The following is a 20,243-nucleotide window of genomic DNA, read 5'->3' on the forward strand; positions in this document are numbered from 1 at the left end:
CAACACCCCACACAAAAGATATCAACTTCCAAATGATTTATGAATAGCACTGTATATAACGTTACAGTTATTAACAAATAAAAACAACAGCCAAACAGACATGGGATCGTGTCAGTGCATTTAAAAATCAAATGAGTCGGACAATTATAATTGTAACACAAGGAAATGCTACGTAGTGCGTAAAATTGTCATATCCTCGATGAAATGGGTCAGTAAAGTCTTATGATGAACTCTTAAAACCCTGTTCTCATATAGCCATCTAAGGCTATTTATTTAAAGACAAATCGTGTCGATTATAGCGTTGTTGACAGGGGTCGAAAGAATGCGTTGTTGGAGCGTCACAATTGTGCTGTCGAGTGTAAGAAGCTGATTGGCTGTTGCCAGTGTGACGGGGGTTCTTGTCCCAGATCGCAGGGGTTAGACAATAAGGATCCAAACAGCAGCATTTCCATTAATAACACAGCATAGATGGCATTTTTCTCTCTGTGATTTCAAGCAGCTGGCGCTGACATACACACACAACTGTTATAATTCTATGATACGACTTAATAATTATTCTTATTTATTTAATCACGTAGATAAATCAAATAAAACCCAGAAAAGGTAAGTGTCTCAAATATATAAACCTTAAACCATTTCAGTTAATTTCGACCTGCTTAATTTCTCTCTAGTCTAACAGAAATCGATCAGAGATGTTATAATATATATATATATATATATATATATATATATATATATATATATATATATATATATATATATATATATATTATTTCGTATAGATTATGTTGATTGTGACATTATTGACAGATATCAGAGAGTAAAGTTGAAAGATTTCTTTGTCATTTTTTTAACGAATTGTATACAGCACTCATGTAAGCATCATTATAATAAATTAAATGAGATCCATTTAAAGCATTCTTGGAATGTTAATGATAGTACAAAGGATGATAAATAAATAAAATACTTTTTAATGATTTTAGGGTTTTATTTTTTCTTTATTGTTATTATTAGTGTATGGTATCTATTGTCTTGTTTTCTAATATATTTGGACCCCGAGTCTGTAAAACAAGTTTGATAATGATTAGCTATTATTATTAACAATATTTTCTTCCCCTTTTCAGATTCTGACTTTTTTAGCAAAGAAATGGTGATGGAGAAGCCCAGTCCCCTGCTGGTAGGGCGGGAGTTTGTGAGACAGTATTACACACTTCTCAATAAAGCGCCAGACTTTCTGCACAGGTATGCGCCATTAAAATCATCATTTCATCAGTTCATATGTCATGGCATTTTTATCTGAAAATTCTAATTATTCAAAACTCACATAATTCAGATTTTATGGACGAAACTCATCCTATGTCCATGGTGGACTGGATTCGAATGGAAAGCTTTCAGAAGCAGTCTATGGGCAAGCTGTAAGTCTTAATGTTAGTCATTTGTTTATGTATAACCTGCGAAAACATCCAAATTATAAAGATATTCACCATCAGCATTTTTTCCTCATCTGTAGGAGATACATAAGAAAGTAATGTCCCTGCAATTCAGTGAGTGCCACACAAAAATCCGGCATGTGGATGCCCATGCCACTTTGAGTGATGGTGTGGTTGTCCAGGTCATGGGAGAACTTTCCAATAATGGACAGCCCATGAGGAAGTTCCTACAGACATTTGTGCTGGCTCCAGAGGTGTGTATAATAATAACATTCCATAAGTAGTCATCATACAATCAAATGCATTATACAGTACCCATAAAAGGTATTGACTCCTTGAAAGTTGTTTTTCATTAAACCTCATAGGATTTTTATGGAATTGATTAATGCAGATACATTTCTACAGATTTGTTGGAAATGTATTGCTGTAAACACCAAAGAAACATTTGTATAGGTATTCACCCCAAGTTAATATGTAGTAGGTATGCAATTTGTGTAGATAGATACAGATTTGCACATATGGTCACTGGAATTTTTCTTTGCAGAACAGCTCAAGCTCAATCAAGTTGATTAGATATGATGAGTGGAACAGCCTTCATTCAAATAATATACCCACATATTCTGGACTCGGCCACACCAGGACATTAAATGTGCAGTAAGCGATTTCTGAGAAACACTGGTGATATTTTAAAATCAACACCCAAAAAAACTCAGCCCTACCCAAAAGAAATGCACCTCTCCATTCATTGGCTGCCACCAAAATAAAAAAACACGCTATGCAACACAAGCAGTCGGCGCATCAGACAGCTCGTGCAAATATGGATAAATCAGCTGTGATTCAACAGCAACAGCATATCTTGGTTCTGTGAAATAGCAAAAAACAATGTTACTCATGTATTGAGCAGAAACAGTGTAACCTCTCCAGTGCTGGAAAGCTTTTCCAGTATTAACGCAAGTCTTAGATCTGGCCAGATCGTAACCAGTCTTTTTCCATTTACATTCCTCTACTTTTCCTCTTTGGCAATGTCTCACCCATCTCTCTTTCTACTGTTTTTCTCTCCTCCCCTATCATGAGCGGATACGCCCTGAATTGCTGAAGATTGTTTTGGTGCTCGTTGGATCAGTCCAATCCACTTGCTTTTTTTCTCCTGTTTACACAGCCAGGACTATGTACAAACACTTTTTTTTTCAGCATACACAGAGAACAGGCATCTAACAAAATATTCACAAAATTGTTTATTTCAGTGTTGATTTAAATATTCAATAGCGTTTCTCTGAAATCGCTTACTGCACCTTTAACATGACATTGTTTCTCTGGCTTTCCAGCTCAGAGGGTTCATTGTCTTCCTGGAAAAGCAATCTTGAAAAAGTGTGGTAGATATATTTGAAGGCATTTAATGGTTTATAGCCGCCTGTAACAAATAAGTTATTTTATTATTTATTATATATTATTTATTTAAAAAAAATTGTGTTTGAAAATTTACTCAAGTTTGCCAATGTAAAGAAAAGTGGTCACATATTCAGTTAGTTAAGAAGCGCAACATTTACCACATTTATACATTATTCATGAGAGACCCTGAATTTGTGATAACGTGGCAGGGAAGTTTGTTTTCACAGATAAGTTACAGACACTGGATTCAATCTTTATACAGTACATTTATTTTAAGTTGGCTTTTCTTCCCTGTTGTGACGTATACATGAGTGAAACTGCTTCTCGAATGATATAAAATGTAGGGCGGGACTTGATTTTGGCGATCTGGAATTGATTGGATTATTGTCATTTGCTACTGTGGTGATATCATGTGAGTGACAGATTGTCAGAGGGGAGTGGTTATTGTCCTGCCCTCAATCCAGTTCACATGTCATCAGAGAAAAGAGGAGGAGGGCATGTAAATAAAAAAAAAAAAAGATATTTATAATATAAAATATACCGCAATATATTAAGTAATGCCATAAAAAAATAAGATCTGTCCATTTTGATTTCATGGAAGTGAAATGGTGATGGAACATAATGGTGTGAAAACGTATTAAAAAGCAACAAGAAACCTTTCACTGTATCATAAGACATTTATTCTGTATTTAAAAAACAGCATCATTTCATTAATGTTTATTGTTAAGCATCTACTGTTAATTTTTCTCCATGATCCTAAGAACAAATTTGATATCGTTTCAAAAAACTGCCCACAAAACCTCTCACAATACAACTTTAACACAGTAGGATGTCCTGTTACTTTATCCTCTACAGTAAAAGACCTGGGTGTTATATTAGATTGCAACCTGTCTTTTGAAAATCATATTTCATATGTTACAAGAACAGCCTTTTTCCATCTTAGAAACATTGCTAAGCTACGGAACATGCTATCAGTTTCTGATGCAGAAAAGTTGACCTCGAGATGACCTCGAGACTAGATTACTGTAATGCTTTATTAGCTGGTTGTCCTGCATCCTCAATAAACAAGCTACAGTTAGTCCAAAATGCCGCCGCTAGAGTTCTTACTAGATCAATAAAATATGATCATATAACACCGATTTTATCATCTCTACATTGGTTACCTATAAAGTTCCGTATTAATTACAAGTATTGCTACTGACTTATAAAGCCCTAAACGGCTTAGCTCCAGTCTATTTAACGGATCTTCTATCGCCCTATAATCCATCGCGCTCTTTAAGATCACTAAATTCGAGGCTTTTGGTCATACCTAGGATATCCAGATCCACCAAAGGAGGGAGAGCATTTTCACATTTAGCTCCAAAACTCTGGAATAGCCTTCCTGATACTGTTCGTTGCTCAGACTCGCTCTCCCAGTTTAAAACTAGATTAAAGACGCATCTCTTCAGCCAGGCATTCATATATTATTCTTAATCTTACAGTTCAAACTACAATCCGGCCTCTAGTTCATAAACGCCAGAGGAGAACTGGCCCCCGACACCTGATGGAGTTTTTTCGGTTCCTTGCCACTGTTGCCTTTGGCTTGCTCAGTTGGAGATATTTTGGGAATATTTAATTTAATTTTATCAATCAATAAATTTCGCTAGAAACCAACCTTGTTGTATTATTTTAATTTAATACTGTGAAGCTGCTTTGATACAATCTGTATTGTGAAAAGCGCTATACAAATAGACTTGACTTGATATTTTGTTTGCTAGTATGGTCAGAATATTTCACATTACATATATTTACTTCACCTGTATATCCAATGGGTGAGCTAATCTGAAAGTCTTTTTCTTTTTAATTGGTGTCTAGGGTTCTGTGGCAAATAAGTTTTATGTTCACAACGACATCTTCCGATATGAAGATGAGGTCTTTGGGGACTCTGAGGCTGAGCTTGATGAAGGTTAGTTGAGAGTTAAAGATCATTACATGTATACAGTTCTTACATTACAGCATCTTTGAAAAGACTATAGCCCCTCATATCCAAAAGTATTAGCGGTACATGTCTTGACTTTGGTATTTCTTCCCAATTGTTTTTGGCTAAGCTGCTCTGACTCCGTTACGCTTGGAGTCATTTCCTCCACTTTTACAATCTGCTTGGCCCCCAATGATTTCCAATTGCAGCTACATTTATTATTCTTGCTTAATCTGATTCTGAACTTTATCTGCATTTAGTGAAAATTCACCTTTGTGCGCATAAATGGTCTGTGGTTATTAATATCTTGTGTAGTTTTGAGATTGATGTGATATGTAGTTGCCTAGCAACAAGCAATTAAATTTGCAATATTCCTAACATCAACCCTGCTACCCTATTTGAGCTTGGAACTAGAAACTTAACATTTTACATGAAAATCTCTCTCCACGTCAGGAACAAATGAGCTTCAAGTACCCATAAGTCTAACCATGAAAATGTTTTCATTATTTTATGAATTATACATGCATATTAGATCCAATCTTTACAAATCTTCTGATGAACCGCTTGGCCAATAAATTGGAATTTTTTTGTCTGTCTGGACATGGTTTTATGTGTTTTGCAAAACCAAAATAATTTAGTTTGATACGTTTTAAAGTGTGGTGAAAGTTTATCAATGGAAAGCTCTTTCTTTCTTTCTTTCTTTCTTTCTTTCTTTCTTTCTTTCTTTCTTTCTTTCTTTCTTTCTTTCTTTCTTTCTTTCTTTCTTTCTTTCTTTCTTTCTTTCTTTCTTTCTTTCTTTCTTTCTTTCTTTCTTTCTTTCTTTCTTTCTTTCTTTCTTTCTTTCTTTCTTTCTTTCTTTCTTTCTTTCTTTCTTTCTTTCTTTCTTTCTTTCTATAGCACTGCTAAATGCAACCAAGGTTTCCCAAAGTGCTTTACATTAAAATAAAAAAGAATAAAATATAAAACATACATAGTAACAAATCACACACCACAGAAACCGCATATACCACATATACAGCATTTTGCACTGATTGTAAAAAGGCCAGGGATGCGGCAGAGATGCCACAATAGAGGGAGTTACAAAAATCGAGACGTGATAGAACAAAAGTATGAATAACTCTTTCGAAATCTACATTAGATAAGAAAGGTTTAGTTTTTACCAGGAGACGCAGATTATAAAAACAAGCACATACCACCAAATTGATTTGCTTCTCCTTTTTTAGGTTATCATCGATTTGGATGCCTTAATCTCGTACCGACGTTTTACAGTAAGGCACCAATGGGCTCGAATCTAAAAGGACCTTGGTAGGGTCATTTGGCTGGCCAAACACAATGACCTGTTTTGTTTTCATTTAACATTAAGAAATGTTTTGCCATCCAGTTTTTAACATCATTTAGGCAAGCTAAAAGACAATCCAAAGATTTCTTTCGAGTTTCTTAGTGGTAAACACAATTGAGTGTCGAAACAGTGGAATGACACTCCATGCTTTCTAAAAATGCCACCCAATGAGCAAGTACAAAGAAAAAAGTGTTGGAGAGAGAATAGACCCTTGCGGTACACCCCATGGAAAAGGTGTCTTTTAGTGGAGGTCGAATTTCCATAATTGACTGAAAAATATCTATCACTTACAAAGGATTGAAACCATTTCAAAACTGTACCCTTTAAACCTACTGTGTGTTCAAGGCGAAAGATAAGGATATCATGATCAATCATGTCAAAGGCTGTGCTCAAATCCAGCAACACCAGAATAACACTTAATGTTATACATCCCGAATGTCTTTGTGTGCTTTCTGTGTGTGTACGCGTACGCGTGTGCGTGTGCGTGTGTGGCCTGGTAAACCCTATGGCAAAATGTCTCCACAAAGATGGCAGTATTCGAAATCCTTGTCCTTGTGGGGAAATTTTTTAGTGCTCATGAGGAAAAATAGCTTCTAAATCAAATAAAATTATGATTTTTGAAAATGTAAAACTGCAGAAAGTTTTCTGTGATGGGTAGGTTTAGGGGATAGAATATATGGTTTATAAAGTATAAAAATCATTATGTCTATGGAAAGTTCCCATTAAACATGGAAACCCAATGTGTGTGTTTTTTTGTTTTGTTTTTTCTCAAAAGTTTACTCTTAATTATTTAAAACTGCCATTTATTACAGTAGCCAGAGCAATGCACAAATTGTTGCAGCATTTTCCCTCATGCACAAAAAGTCACAGTACATATATAAAAAAAAAATAATAATTAACAAGGACATTCCTTCTATCGCAAATGGTATATAGTTACAAACAATTTGAGATGGGTTATAACTTTGGATGGATGGCAAGGATATACTGTAAACGGTCAAGGCTGGCTTTTTATAGATGAAACTCAACCACACAATTGCAGAAGTCACCTATGAGCTTTTCACTGGTAAATTCCTATCTCCTGCAGCTGTATTATGTGAATTGGTTCCTTTAGAGCTAGAGTAATTAAGATGTTTTAAAGTAAGGGGATGGTACTTGCTCATTCAGTTTTTTTTTTCAACGGTTTACCTAAATAAATGTTTTGCTGGGACAGAGTCAGAAGAAGAGACCGACGAGCCAGAAGACAGGCAGCCATCACCCGAACCCCCCCAGGACAGCCCCAGTAATGCAAACTGCTATGAACCCCATCCTGTGAGGTAACCCACATTTCACTTTGAACTTAAAATGAAAGCCTACTTGGACTATAACTGTAGATGATTCTCAGTCCAGTATGGTACTGTTGGGTAAATATCTTGAAAATTGTAAATCGAAGCTCTGTTTGAATTTTAAGAGTTGTCTAATGGTTTTTGTCCTTCTCTTTTTCACCTTCAGCTGTAACAATGGTGTGGAAGAAGCTCATGAGGAAGCAGCTATGGAACTAGATTCTGAAGTTGCCCCAGAACCCAAGATTGAGGAGCCGAAGCTCAAGGCAGAAGAGAAGGTTGTAGAGGAGTTTGAGGAGAAGGCACCATCTCCTGTTCCTATGGAATCACCACCTCACACACAAGAACCACCTAAAGTAATTTTTGACGTTTAGTGCCATTACTAAAATGTAGGTAATTTAGTTTAAAATTTATAGGTATTTTGATAATTTGATAGTTAATGTTATTTATTTAAGAATACACAGTAAAATTAGTCTTAAAATGTCTAGTAGTATATTTGTACTATTCCTGATAAGTCATGCTGGGGTAAAATGATAATGTCTCTGGCAGACTTCTTCTTGGGCCTCTGTGACCAGCAAAAATTTGCCTCTCTGTGGGACTGTTCCATCCTCTGGAGGTCAACCACATGTTGTTAAAGCAGCAAACTCACAGGTAGCCACTTATGAATACATTCATATCTTTCTTTCTTAAAGGGTAAGTTCGGTATTTTACACTTAAAGCCCTGTTTACAGATCGTTTCTGATGAAATAGAACGGTTAAGATTAAAATTTGGACACATGCTGCTGTCCCAAGAATTTTAGGTTTCTTTCGCTTTGCCCAAAACCTCTAGAATGGGTGTATAGGTGCACTGGAACAATCCTTCATAAAACGCATTAAACTTTCGTTTACAAAGACGTGAAACTCACCAAGTGGTCAGGGGTGTTCACTGATATGCTCACACAAAAATCGCTGCAAAAGATGCTTTCCAACAGGTGTTTTACCATTCGTTGTAAAACTGTGGACCTATTTTTCCAAACGTCTCACACCCGTAGATTCTTCCGTTGAGAGCTTCAATAATAGACACTCCAGCCCAGTTGGTGGCGATAATGCACCTTTGCCAATTGCGAGCAAACCACTGGCATTTCATTGAATACACAGAAGAAGCAGAAGAAGAAGCGGCGGAGTAATACCGTACCTCACACAGCTCGTCCAATACAAGTCAATGGAGTTGGACAAAAACTACGATAAAACCTGTTGGAAAGCATCTTTTGCAGCGATTTTTGTGTGAGCATATCAGTGAACACCCCTGACCACTCGGTGAGTTTCAGGTCTTTGTAAACGAAAGTTTAATGCGTTTTGGGGAAAGCGAAATAAACCTAAAATTCTCGGGACAGCAGCATGTGTCCAAATTTTAATCTTAATCGTTCTATTTCATCAGAAACAATCTGTAAACAGGGCTTTAAGTGTAAAATACCGAACTTGTCCTTTAATTTAATAGAATGCTGTTGACCCAGCATTACTTGAACCAGGTTTCATTCGCATGCTATCTTGATTTTTACTGTTATCAGCCCAGAGTTGAGACCAAGCCAGAGGTGTCGTCAGCTACAATCCGTCCGCGTGACCAGCGCATCCGTGACAGACCTTCAGTAACCTCAAGAGGGCCTAGATCTGGTATGAATCTAGAATAGAATACTTATAAAGCAATGCTTCCATACAACTTTGTAATTTTTATTTAGGAATAGATGTGAGTCAATTACTCTTTTTTTTTTAATATTATTTCTCATTAGATGGTATCTCATCTACCGAATCTCAAACTGGGAAACCGCATTTCGGCTTTGTGAATAAAGGTAAATATGCCTTTCCATTGTGAATATGTTGTAGCTGTTTTGTTTGGGCAATGCTGCTGTTTGTTGATAAAGAAAGACTGATGTTGTTGGCCCCTGTATACTGTAGTCATGAATGACGAAAGCTGATGAAATATCTTGGATGTTGCTTAGGAAGGGGCGAAGAGTTGAGTGAAATGGACAGCAGAAGGGTTGTCAGGTATCCAGACAGTCATCAGCTGTTTGTTGGAAATCTCCCTCATGACATTGATGAGATTGAACTCAAAGACTTCTTCATGAGTAAGTTGTTTTTTGTTTGTTGTTTAAATTGTCATGGTAACCATTGCATTGATCCTTGTTCTCTCATATTTATTAATCAATCATCTTCACATTTGATTGTTCTTTGTCTCTCCAAACTAGCATTTGGAAATGTTGTTGAGTTACGAATCAACACCAAAGGCACTGGAGGAAAGATTCCCAACTTTGGCTTTGTTGTCTTTGATGATTCTGAGCCGGTGCAAAGAATTTTAGGAGTCAAAGTAAGCAAAGCAATTTGCCTTTTGGTAAATATATTTAAAGCGTTATTTTAAAGGGATGCACTGATTTTACAATTCTGTCCGTCACAACAAGACGTATTTTATGCATAATAAGATATCACAATTTCGTGTTTTGGCTGATGACCTATAAATGGTCTATATTTAACTAAATAAAACATAAAAACTAAATGCTATAGTGAATATAGACGTCACAACATTATAATGCACTGTATATGATTTTTTTTATGATTAAGTGGATTTTAAGTGAGTAAAAAGGGTAAATGAGCTTGTAAATTTGTATGCATATGTCTGCCCTGTCCACTGCAGTCAAGGAGGATATTATCAAAATGGTTAAATCTTGTCAATTGAATTATTGCAAAGCACCGTAAGACAGGTACTGTTCAGAATGTAAAGCTCTTCACTGGTCAAAAAAGACTACAGAGCGTTTTGTCACTAGGTTGAGCATTACCACTAATACTATATGTGACTACTTCAAAATAACTTCCAAAGTCATGGATGAGATATACACTTGTGAGGAACCTCCAATTTAATTTTGCACTGCAAGGCAAGTATGAAGGATCTGCCTTGATATTGACCGTCATTTTTAATACAAAGATCCCATACAACACGCATACAACAAAAACTTAGACAAAAAAGTAAACTTGAATTAAAGCTGCAAGCAGCAATGAAAGGGCCCTAAATATTAGAAATTACACACAACACAATGTGTAAAACTTATTGAGCAATGATAAGACTGGCTGCTGTAATTAAACAAAAAAGCAAGAATCAAATGAAATTAGTTATTGATTATATTAAAAAAAAAATCATTACTTGAAATAATATATACAAAAAAGCGTAGTTGCTCATTTTAATTTCAGCTAAAGTACTAAAATAAATTAAAAACGAAAACTTAAAACTATATAGACATTCAAAACAACAATAAAAATGACAAAAAAAAAAATACTGGAACTTGAACTGAAAATTAAAATGAAAACTATAATATAAAAGCATAAAATAAAATAAAATTCTAAATAAAAACAAAACCAATGATATTATATCAATTATACTAAAATAATATATTAAACTGCTCAATGTATGCTTTATTTCCTATAAGCTTTTTGTCTTTCTATGTTTTTTTTTTTTTGCATTGTAAAATAAAACCTATATTCCATAATAAGCTGTAGTTTACCTTTTATGCCAAATAATTTTGTCAGTTAAATATCCTTATCAATTTTAGCATTTTCTTCTCTCCAGTTTAACTCCACATATTTAATAGCATAATCAAACTTGTAGGGTCATTAAAAACAAATATTGTGCAAATATCCCTTCCAGACATAATTTTTGACCACAGCTCTATATATATATCCATAAAAAGTCGATGTGATGAATAGGAAAAAAACGTCTTGTTTCGGCATTGCTGAATGGTATTGATAAATCGGGCATCCCTATACTTTTCTTTGTAATACATTTCTTCAGGTGTAAAGATGTGGTATTGAGAGAATATTTCATAACTGAATCCACATGTCATTTTGTGATTAGCCAATCATGTTCCGTGGTGAGGTACGTCTGAACGTGGAGGAGAAAAAGACGAGGGCAATGCGTGAGAGGGAAACCCGTAGTGGAGGTGGAGAAGATCGTCGGGACGCAAGACGTAGTGATCGTGGTCCAGGAGGGCCGCGTGGCATTGCCGGAAGCAGCATGATGCGAGACCGTGATGGCAGAGGCCCACCTTCACGTGTCACCACCGTACCTAAACCAGGCATAGCCTCTGGGAGGGGCACGGCTTCAAGTGAGGGCCGGTTTGCTCCTCAGAGGCGTTGAGAGGAGCTCCCCTTGTAGTTCGGATGTAGTACAATGTTCAGTTATTATGATATTGAGAAGTCTATGTTAAATCATATACATACTTTTTATTTCCTTACTCCTTATGTTGTACACTTGGATTTTTGCCTTAGGAATGTCAGCTGTTTCATGTGAAACAGATCAACAACTGGAACAACCGAATGACTCAAAACACATGAGTCACTTTAAATTGGAATTGTGCTGCAAATCCTCTGGTTTGTCATTTATCAAATGGTAAAAATTACAAACTTGATGGGGAAACAAGTCAGGTGTATTCAGTGCGTTTGAATTTCTTTGACATTTCGTACTAATTAACTTCCAGTTGCTATTGGTATAAAATATGCAGATTGAAAGAATTAGTTTTTTTTTTATATATATAATTTAATACATATTATTTCGGAAGTTACACTAATCAGCTCATTAATAAGATAAATGCTACATGAAGGCGCAATTGTGAACTAACAGTATTTCATTTTATTGTATTGAACTGTCAAGAAAGAAGTACAAGAAAGGCTTTAATTATGTGTTCTGAAAGACAGTGAGAGTGCAGACAAGATGGTGTCCTCTCTCCTATTTTGTTTATGTGTTTGTCTTTTTTTATGTACATGTTTGACATCTTTTTATGTTCTGGTTCTGCCTGAATAAGTGAATGGAGCAGCAATAGAAGCAATTGTAAAGTGTAAAGGTACCAGGATTTTTGTGTAAAGGTGTTTTGGATATATGCTGAATGTTTTTCTTAAGGCAGAGGCACTTTATCAAATTTCATTTTGTTTTTTGGCCCAGTTTTCATAACTTTAATCTCATTTTGTGACATGAGTTTCAGTTTACATCCTAGGCATTGTTCTTCTTTTTTAATTAAAACGACAGATTTATACAGGGTACAGAGAAACATGGTTGGTGTATTTCTCACTTTCCCAAACTGAATAGTTTTGCATACATTTTTTATTGAAATTATAATAATGAATAACATTTTAAATATCACTGATTAGAAAAACTGTTTTTCAAAATGCTTATTGTAAATCTCTTTTTTTTCCAGACAAACGTGAGCTGTAAGAGACTTCATTTTCTGAACATTTTGTACATTTGTTTTTTCCTTCCATTTAGTAGTTTATGCCTTCCGAAGTGAAGGCATTTTCTTGTGTGTTTTTAATATAATTATATATATATATATATATATATATATATATATATATATATATATATATATATATATATATATATATATATATATATATATATATATATATATATAATCATATATATATGATTGATATCCACACCCATTTTCACCTTGGTCATAATGAGGAACGCAAATGCCGTTCTTCATGAAATGGAGGAACCATAAGTACAGTAGGCACTGTTTTCATTTTGCAGTGTTAAATTTGCACTGATTTTGTAAGTACAGTTTGATGTAGCGCTATTTTTGATGTTTAATGTCTTCCGTGTCAGGTAGATTGCACTATTTGCAGTATTTCTAGGACAATCTTCATCAGGGACATTGCATTTCTTTTTTTATTTGTTCATTTTTTGGGGGACAACTTGTTCTCTATAAAAAGACATTTTGCTTGCAGATGCATTTACTTTTAGAAGATTTTGGAAGAAAGTGTGCCAATATGTCCTGCCTAGAGCCTTCTTTCCCCATCCACTCTATCTAGTTCTTATGTGTTCGGAGTTTGGGACCTGGAACGTTTTAATTACTGTGTAAATAAATGCCACAATGGCCTTTCTATTTGGACTTCAAGCACTTCAATCAGCCAAATACTTTAAATGTTTGGATCACAAGAGAGAATAAAGAAGACATTACACCATAGGGCTTGGTCAAATAACTGTGCTTTTCAACCCAAAATATGCATCAGACTTTGTTTTGTTTTGTTTGTTCACATCATTTAATCATTCTTTTAACCCTCTAATCCAGGGATGGGCAACTTCAGTCCTGGAGGGCCACTGTTCTGCAGAGTTTAGCTCCAACCCTAATCAAACACACCTGAACAAGCTAATCAGCGTTTTAGGAGTATTAGAAAGCTACAGGCAGGTGAGTTTTATCAGGGTTGGAGCTAAACTCTGTAGGACAGTGGCCCTCCAGGACTGAAGTTGCCCATCCCTGCTCTAATCCTAATGCGAAATATTTTCTTTGGTTTCCTTGCAGTTATTGTGACATTTATAGATGCTCTGTTTATAGATGTAGTTTATTTTGGTGGAACATGAACATGGTTTTGTATTAGCTGGTGGTTACCAAATATTTTTCTTTGGACTGCATATTTGTATGAGTAAAATCTGTTGCAACTGAGTGTTTATTTTTACTGGGATTTTTTTTTTTTTTTTCACTTTCATTAGATTTCAATGTGTTAAACTTGACATACAATAAACAGAAATCTGCAGTGCAAAATCTTGCAGCACTTGCAGTATGTTTATTTAGACTTAGAATTATCAGCATGTTTTTTGTTTTTGTAACAAATAGCAGATTTGGCAAATTTAGAAACATTAAGAAAATAAAATATTCTTTGGGGGTTACAATACATAAAAATCTGAAATGAATGAAGCAATTTTTAGAGTTCAAGTACTTCAAATATCAATATCTTTCTTGAAATTAATAATAAAAAAAAGAATGTTTTCTTTGAAAAAATACATTTATGATTGTTCAATTGTGCAATGAGCAGCAATAAAATAACTATAAACGTAATGTAAAATGGGCCTATTTTCAAAAGCTACTACACACATGAAAGAATAGAGTCAATCAGAATGGTGTTTGACTGTAACTGTCTCTTTAAGAGACCGTCACTGACGCTGTGGTCAGCCACGTATCGCCACGTCTCTACGCATGCGCGTCCGAGTCAGTTCCGGGCTGGGTGCTGGTGTGTTGAGAGATCAACATCAGGCAGCTGCTGATTTTAATGACATTTACTTTCTGCCTGTCCTTTGGAATCTGTTATTTAACTGACGTTTAATCTGTCTGTAGATCAACGTCTAAAATATTACTACAGCGGACACATAGAAAGATGAATTTCCTCAGGGGAGTAATGGGGGGGCAACCAACAGGCCCACAGCCGACTGGAGCAGAAACAGTGAGTTTAATTAATGCAAAAACAAATAAATATATTTGAGAATGATTAAAAATGAATACAGTTTATAAGCAGCTAAAAGCAACTGCTTATCGAGTCAATGACACTCGTTAGATAATGCTTTCAGACCAGTAGTTGATATACTGTACACAGAAATATGATTAGATGTAACTTAGCCTAACGTTATATGAACCAGTGTTACCAAACATTTCTAAACGACACTTCCAAATCAGACAGTGTTTATGCTTGAACCTTGATGTAAAATATGTTCAATTACACTGTATATGATGTTTGGTTTGTTACCAATTGTCTTTGCACAGTGTTATTTTTACCATTGTGATGTTTCCAACTAAATTTTCGGTAACACTTTATCCTTGATGCATATGTTACATGTACTTACCATAGTAATAAGTCAATTATGCATAATTACATGCAACTAACCCTCAATCAAATCCTAATCCTACCCTAACCCTATAGTAAGTACATGTAGTTAATTCATATTACTCAGTACTTAAATATATAATTACACTGTAACAATGACACTTTAAAATAAAGTGTAACCAAATTTTCTGTAGGGATAATGTAGCTTCACTCTGACAAGGCATTTACCAACCGTTATTGTGTGTCTGTTCAGATTCAGAAGTTGTGTGACCGTGTGGCTTCATCCACCCTGTTGGAGGACCGAAGAGATGCTGTCCGTGCCCTTAAATCTCTGTCCAAGGTGACCAGCAATTAATGCTTGTCATGTTGATGTTTGTTATTGAGCTGTTGTAATTATACACTGCCATTTAAAAGTTTGGGGTCAGTAAGGAAAGAAATTAATGCTTTTATTCAGCAAGGATACTTGCATACATTGATAAATAGTCTCAATAAAAGATTTCTGTCAAATAAAATATGTTCTATTGAACTTACTATTCATCAAAGCATCCTGATTTAAAAAAGTATCACTTTTAATAATTATAAATGTTACTAGAGCGTCAAATCAGCATATTAAAATGATTTCTGAAGGATCATGTGAAGCTGAAAACAGGTGTAGGCTAATGGCTGCTAAAATTCAGCTTTGCCATCACAGGAATAAATACAATTTTTAACCATTTTCAAATATTTCATAATATTACAGTTTTTACTGTATTTTTGAGCCTTGGTGTGCATAAGAGTTTTCTTTTGCAAACATTCTTATAGACTCCATATACTTACTTTTGAATGACAGTATATGCTCAATAATATTGAAGCTGTATGTAATTGAGCTATAAGGTACAAGAGGTGTTGCTATATAGGCTAGTGATTATATGCCACGGTGCTCAACAACCTCTTTATCCATGCATATATTCAGTATAGGAATTTTTGACTTTTGAATCTTTTTCTTATTGCTTTTAATATATTACTACATAAAGATTTTTCTTAAAGACCTCATGTGGTGAAAATGTTGTCTATATGTCTATATGGTGTTTTTAATATGCTTTAAGACAAACCATGTGCAAATGCACAAGTCAATATGCCACTTTATGCGTTTGCTTAAAGTCCCCCTGTAGTCAATAATTGTATCCCTTGCTGATTATTTTCTCCTTAAAACTGCAGTGATCTAAAGACAGTCTCGAAAATGCAGTTTGAAATCGCTGGTGTTTCTGACTTCACAAACTACCCTGTAACCAATCAGGTCAACGTGCCTGTGGGCTTTAGCATATCTTTACTATGGCGTGAAGCAAGGGAGTCTCAAGAGAAGCCAGGTTATCTCATTATTTCTTCTGTTGATATGTAAAATCCGGAAGATTTAGCGATGTAGCGGGTGTATGATGTATATTACGACATTATGATGAACTATATGCCTTTCTCCACTGACGCTCTGAGTTCTTCAAAGCGTTTCTAAGGATGCTGATTGTTAGAGGGTAGCTGTCTGAAGGCAAGATTTAAATTTTTTTACAGGAAGAACTTTTATATATGTAATATTGGTGATCAAAGATGAGTTTTAAGGGATAAAATGATTTGTTACAGGGGGACTTTTAAGCAAATGCATTAAGTGGCATCAGTCTGCTAGATATAGTCCCTACAGAATGTTACTATGCAACTAAAATAACAATCCACTATGGGAGTTGCACAGTGATATGGTGAACAGGTGTTATTTTGTGGAATATTGCACATTTTACAATAAGCCTGTACACTTTTGGCACTGTTTATAATGCATAGGTGATATTACAGTAAATAGAATATCAAAACAGAAGGAATCTAGTACATGCTGTGTTCGTTTCACTGTTAAAAACATGCCTTGAAAGTGATGTGAGGTGTTTTTTTTTTTTTTTTTTTGAAAATTCTTCCTCCTATCCCGATAAGTAAGCCATCATAAACTGATTTGAAATAGCATATTGGTGGGAGTGTTCAGAAACAGTCGTTATGCAGTTCCGTTTGGTGCAGCTAATGTTGCAGAAATTTCACTTCTGTCCCAGAAGTTCAATTTAAGGGTAATTTCATCTATTTGTGACAGAATATATATACATTACTTAGTTGTTTGTTGAACATGTGTCAAGTAGATCTTTAATTACAGAAATACCGTGTGGAGGTTGGAAATATGGCGATGGACCATTTGGTTCGTATACTACAGACTGACCGGTATGTTTCACAGTTTGCTCAAAAAAAATATTGCATTTACCATAAAGATAGGTCTTGCTGTGTTTTGTTGATATGATGTGAAAGGGCTTTGGGTCATTTACCACACATTGTGACTTTTTAAACTTTTTTTTTTTTTTTTTTTTTACAGGTCAGACACTGAAATCCTAGGTTATGCTTTGGACACTTTGTACAATATTGTTTGCAATGATGAAGAGGAAGAACCAGGTATGTTTAGGCTATATTCTTAATTTAGTCTGGTTCAGATATGATCATGTTGGGATTTTATTTGTATTGTTTCAATGTCCATAAGCGTCTTGGGCTGATTCATGTCTTATTCTTTGATTCCAAATGAATAATTTTCTTTAAATTGTTCTTACAAACCTTATTTCAGTCTGTTCCTAGTCTCCCTCTTGCAGTTTGTTTGATGAGCTGGGAAATATTGTATATCTGATCCTCCTCCTTTTTCTTTCCATGTTTAATCCACCAGATGAATCTGAAGGTAAAGCACTTTTTTGTGCATGATGCTGTCTAACCACTAGCCCATCCATGCTTTGAAATCCCCGTAGAATATATCCACTGCATTTGAGACACTCAGAGAATTTCACAGTGATCTGAACCTAAACAATTTTCCTAATTCCAAAATTTCTTAATTCCATAAAGCAGCAAATTTTAGATGCCTGTATTTTGGAATAATGACACTAGCAGTTTTGTTCTTCTCACAAGAGTTCCGTTAAATCAAGAAAGTCCAAATGAAAAGATTTTTATAAATGAAAGAACCCAAATCCAGTTTATATTATAACACCTGTGCAGATTGTGCTGCTGGTCTGTAGATAAGAAAATGATCCAAAACCTTTTTATTTTTTTTATTTTTTATTTTTATCAATGCCTAATTTCTGTTAACTGATAGTTGATCATTATGTTTGCACAGTTGGTCAATCAAAGTTTGAGCTACTGCATATTTTGCATATATGCTACTGCATATTTTAGTTGTTGTTAATGATAATCTTCATTAATTTTCATGTAAGAGAATTAACATTGTGTACTAATAAACAATAATAATTAATAGTTAATAACAATTTTTGAATAATAATTGGATTTAAGGTATGTTTTTTGTTATTGTTGTTTTAAGTTTTTTAATTAACAGTTTTTTAGGTTATGTTTAAGTTATTTACTTTTAATAAAGACACCATGAAATAAAGATAAAATGTCACTTTGAAAAAAAGGAAACTGTTTTTTGGTGTCCTTTAAGGCTGAATGAAAGTCTTGTCAGTATAGAACCGAGAATTATCCTAGTATTAATAATATTTAGTGTAAAAAAAAGTTTATTCTGTGTGGGAGAGGTTAAGTTTTAACTGGTGTGAGTTTTGGTGTGTTCTTAATTTTGTTGCTTTTCACCCTTTTTCACTGTCCGATTTCCTAATCTGTGGGTTGATGTGCTTTTTTCTGTCCCTCTTTGTATTAATACAGTTCTTGTCAGCAGACACATTCCACTGCTCTGCCGTCTGGAGGCTTGATAACATATGTACTGAAAATAGTTCTTTTTCTGGCTCTTTGCAATTTTATTGTGATCAGATTTAGCACAAAAGTTTATTTTTCTTCTTTTTAGTATATTACTTTCCATATATTTCTATCTATCTCCCCTTTTTCTGGTTTCCCCTGCATTATCTGTTAAAATAATCAAATAGAAGTAAAGACAATAAAGAACAGGTTTCCCTGCATCACATTTTCTCTTTCAGAGGAGAACCAGCAAAAGCAGGAGGATGATTTGGGAGCTCAGTTCACTGACAAGTTTGTCCAGGAACCAGAAAATGTCACTCTGCTCCTCACACTGTTGGAGGTAAGCTTAAACTGCCAACTATACTGTTTTATTTTTTCACTGTCTTTTTTTTTGGACGTCTTGTTGCTTTCCATATTACCTTTCCATATTCCTGATGTTGTTCGACTGTTTTCCATGCTGTAGGAGTTTGACTTTCATGTCCGCTGGCCAGGTGTTAAGCTCCTAACTGCACTTTTGAAAAACCAGTGTGCTCAGGTCCAAGGCATCGTCCTGGTCAGCCCAATGGGTGAGTACATTTTTTTTATTTTGCTCTTGTAATTATCTGATAGTTTAGAACAATTTGCCAGTACAGATTGTTTGGTAGTCAAATTTTTTATGATCTACCCTGTTATACAGTGTTTCCCCTACAATGTATTAAGCAGCGGCGCAGCGCTGCCGCTGGATTTTCAGCGCCGCTGCAAAATCTTCACATGATCAATAATATCACGACATTCACTTACACACGTTGCCATAAAAGGGGCCGTTCACATTCACGTTCACATGCAGATATTTCAAATGTGGGCGCGCGGCAAGCGCGCTCATAATAGAAGCGACGCGGCGCGCACGTTTTCAGCATGGACAGATCAAAAGGTTTTCAGGCGCGCCTCTGTTCATGGTTGGCATAGCAACGACAGACGCCACGGGAGAGCGAGCAAGCGCTTGTGCAAAGGAGAAAGCGGTACGAACTTTTCTCCGTTGAAGTCTATGGGGTTGCTGTGTCCATTTTTTTACTGTCTATGGAAAATATGCCGTCCCGCTCCTCCGTGTTCGGCGATCAGGTTTCATTCTCGCACAGCTAGTTTCCTAACTTCACGTGCGGGTCTTTTCCGCTCGGTGTTTGCACCGCGCTCTCGGTTTCGTGTGTGTGTCGGCGCACTGCGCTCTCTGAAATTTCTCAGTAGTAGATTTCTGTTTGTTGAGCTGGTATAACCATGCATGGTAAAATTACCTGCTCTGATCACATACTCTGGTAATAATAGCTTTGTATGACTATTCTTTATTTTGATAATTAGTCAAAAAATAAATCTGTTAAATCTGAGTATGTTGCATAGAACTGAATGAAGAATAATATATTGATGTTTTATATTTTAATATAGGGCTATTTTCTGTCCTATTTGTGTGGACATTTTTCTTTTTCCCCCTTTTTTGTGTG

General features: G+C 35.2%; 2 protein-coding genes across 8 annotated transcripts in view; both read left to right on the forward strand.

Moving 5' to 3' along the window:
• The first annotated feature begins 152 nt into the window (after positions 1 to 152).
• On the forward strand, positions 153 to 12,699 carry g3bp2a (G3BP stress granule assembly factor 2a). Of its 4 annotated transcripts, none has more exons than XM_081362551.1 (13): positions 153 to 208; positions 1,125 to 1,242; positions 1,334 to 1,415; positions 1,511 to 1,684; positions 4,674 to 4,764; positions 7,326 to 7,428; positions 7,604 to 7,790; positions 7,984 to 8,085; positions 8,982 to 9,084; positions 9,201 to 9,260; positions 9,411 to 9,536; positions 9,657 to 9,775; positions 11,312 to 12,699. In XM_081362551.1, exons 1-13 carry the CDS (start codon positions 205 to 207, stop codon positions 11,591 to 11,593), a joined length of 1,551 nt encoding a protein of 516 aa, XP_081218677.1. In that variant the 5' UTR covers positions 153 to 204; the 3' UTR covers positions 11,594 to 12,699. The 4 variants fall into 4 exon arrangements, with proteins under 4 accessions (XP_081218677.1, XP_081218678.1, XP_081218676.1 ...); XM_081362552.1 differs by having other exon boundaries at positions 173 to 603; positions 9,657 to 9,799; positions 11,312 to 11,816; XM_081362550.1 differs by having other exon boundaries at positions 176 to 208; positions 9,657 to 9,799; positions 11,312 to 11,816.
• A 1,703-nt stretch (positions 12,700 to 14,402) lies between these two features.
• The window catches only part of uso1 (USO1 vesicle transport factor), a 35,858-nt gene continuing 30,017 nt past the window's right edge, over positions 14,403 to 20,243 (forward strand). For 2 of the 4 annotated variants that reach the window (XM_081361733.1, XM_081361735.1), the window contains exons 1-6: positions 14,428 to 14,673; positions 15,305 to 15,391; positions 17,210 to 17,274; positions 17,423 to 17,499; positions 19,011 to 19,111; positions 19,235 to 19,337. In XM_081361733.1, coding sequence (XP_081217859.1) covers positions 14,608 to 14,673; positions 15,305 to 15,391; positions 17,210 to 17,274; positions 17,423 to 17,499; positions 19,011 to 19,111; positions 19,235 to 19,337 — 499 coding nt within the window. In that variant the 5' untranslated portion in view covers positions 14,428 to 14,607. Of the gene's footprint in view, positions 14,674 to 15,304; positions 15,392 to 17,209; positions 17,275 to 17,422; positions 17,500 to 17,761; positions 17,774 to 19,010; positions 19,112 to 19,234; positions 19,338 to 20,243 lie in introns of all 4 variants that reach the window. The other 2 variants (XM_081361736.1, XM_081361734.1) reach the window with 2 other exon arrangements.

This window comes from Scardinius erythrophthalmus, assembly GCF_964197995.2.
Source record: "Scardinius erythrophthalmus genome assembly, chromosome: 3".
Lineage (NCBI taxonomy): Eukaryota > Metazoa > Chordata > Actinopteri > Cypriniformes > Leuciscidae > Scardinius > Scardinius erythrophthalmus.

Excerpts from the sequence above, each read along its gene's own strand:
- g3bp2a (XM_081362550.1), top strand. Across the intron at positions 8,086-8,981 it reads TTAAAGCAGCAAACTCACAG|CCCAGAGTTGAGACCAAGCC; the intron begins GTAGCCACTTAT and ends TACTGTTATCAG. Across the intron at positions 9,085-9,200 it reads CTCAAGAGGGCCTAGATCTG|ATGGTATCTCATCTACCGAA; the intron begins GTATGAATCTAG and ends ATTTCTCATTAG.